At 38.0% G+C, this 1,906-nt stretch overlaps 1 protein-coding gene across 1 annotated transcript in view; it reads right to left on the reverse strand.

The window, feature by feature from the left end:
- Positions 1-1,906, reverse strand: part of DNAH5 (dynein axonemal heavy chain 5) — a 555,556-nt gene that overhangs the window by 479,333 nt on the left and 74,317 nt on the right. The window contains exon 2 of the mRNA XM_019521239.1: positions 34-168. Coding sequence (XP_019376784.1) covers positions 34-168 — 135 coding nt within the window. The remainder of the gene's footprint in view (positions 1-33; positions 169-1,906) is intronic.

Raw genomic sequence — 1,906 nt, forward strand, 5'->3', positions numbered from 1 at the left:
GGGGGCGGGGGGGGGGGCGGGAAAGGACCATACCTGGTTACCCTCCAGAACAGAATCTTCTACCTCTGTTTTCTCCACATCCACACAGGAGGCAACAATAGCCAAGATATAATCATGTCTGCCATCCAGGTGAGCTCGTTTAGCCTCTCTCTCCTCCTTAAGCTTTTGCTATAAAAATTGTTTGATCAATGAAAAGAAAGCTTTAAACAGCTGCAATATTTAGCATGACTTCATTTAGTTATTTACAGTGACAGGTATTTAAGTTATGGCTTCGAGGCCTTTTTTGACAAGGAAGCAAGGTACCTTTTATGTAAAGAGTTTTGGCATGGCCATGTAATCCTTAGTCCCTGCAGCCACTAGCTCTTGTTTTTATGTCCACTCGCATCTGCCAATATACCTCAGTTTCTAATTAAATTGAATCCCCACATGTAATACACCTCATTTGGTTAGAGACAAGAGAGTTTTCTGGAGCAGTTACTGGTATTATTGTGCTTACAGATTACAAGATTTAATATTATTTCATTTTCCAGAGAAATTGAAAATCATGTTTCATAGGTGACAAATCCAAAACTTTAAAATTTCCCCAGTGATAATGGAAGAATCCACAAATTCTAGAGCTTTAACCAAAATAATATGGCCAGAAGCTGTGGAAGATCTGGCAGGACTTGCATAATTTAAATTAGACCCTCAAGCATCTTTTCTAATTCCTGCAGCATCTTACAAAAATTTATACAAATGTCTCCTAGGACTTTTAAAAAATGCTTAAATGTTTTGGGGAGAAAAATATTCATTAACTTAAAGAAAAATACATACCACTTAGTCTAGAAATAGAAGTGGTGGATGAGAAGCATAGCAGTATCTCTTTTGTATGTATACAGACAGCCATTTTACCTTCATTTCCTCAAGCGGCACTGTCCCTAGGGACTTTTCCACGTTTTTAGCCTTTTAGAATGTGGATCCTATTCTAAGGAAATGTTGTTTCCCCATTGAATTAATCAATGGAAAATTGCAACAAGCAAGACTGGGTCTTTACTCTGTCTCCTGAATTTCATATACAAGTTCCTTTACCAATAAGACATGACAGCCAGTACTCCACAGAGGGATAAGTTGTCAGGTTACACTGGCCTACTCCTCTGTATGAACCAATGAATACATTGGAAACAGCCGAATAACATGCACTGGACCAAGCTTACTGGAAGAGTGGAGCAATGCCACCCCCATATCATTTTTGCTTTCATATTTCAAGCAAAAAGTTTTATTTAGGTAGAAGCAGCTATATTAAAAGTTGTTTGCCTGCTGCATTGAGTGACAGTTCAGGCACCTTGCTGCAGAATTTTTTTCATCTAGCCATAGTTTTCAAAGGGTTCTACCTACCACCATCATGCATGAAAAACTTGGGTTTTGAGGCAAAGATATACCTTGGTAGGAATGAGAACCTCCCCTGGTATCTTTGCTAAGTATGACAACTCTTAGTGGCTGTACTAAGCATGACAAGCACCTCAAATCATTTCCACACCAAGAAGTACTTCAAAACCTTTCCATGTGTATTTAAGATTATCTTCAGCAATTGATCCTCACAGCTCTAACAGCCCTGGTCTAAATCTTGACAATGCCATTCCAAGATTTCTACCTGAATTAAAAGGGCAAATACCACAAGTGTCACAGTACTCTGTAGAGCACTACATTAAACACCCTTGATTTCATGTTGTAAGTAATCTTCACTTATGAAGTCATTAACAGGCTACAGAAACTAAGGATATGGTTTTATACCAGCTTTCTTGCTTCTTGACAGAATTCAATTTTTTTTAAACCATGAAAAAGAGAGCATGCACTCCTTTGATTACTATTTTTCCGTCAAAAGTAACATAACTGTTCAACCACCCCTGCCAAAAAAAAAAAAAAAAAG

Source organism: Gavialis gangeticus, unplaced genomic scaffold, assembly GCF_001723915.1.
Source record: "Gavialis gangeticus isolate Ggan-Ray unplaced genomic scaffold, GavGan_comp1, whole genome shotgun sequence".
Classification (NCBI taxonomy): Eukaryota; Metazoa; Chordata; order Crocodylia; family Gavialidae; genus Gavialis; species Gavialis gangeticus.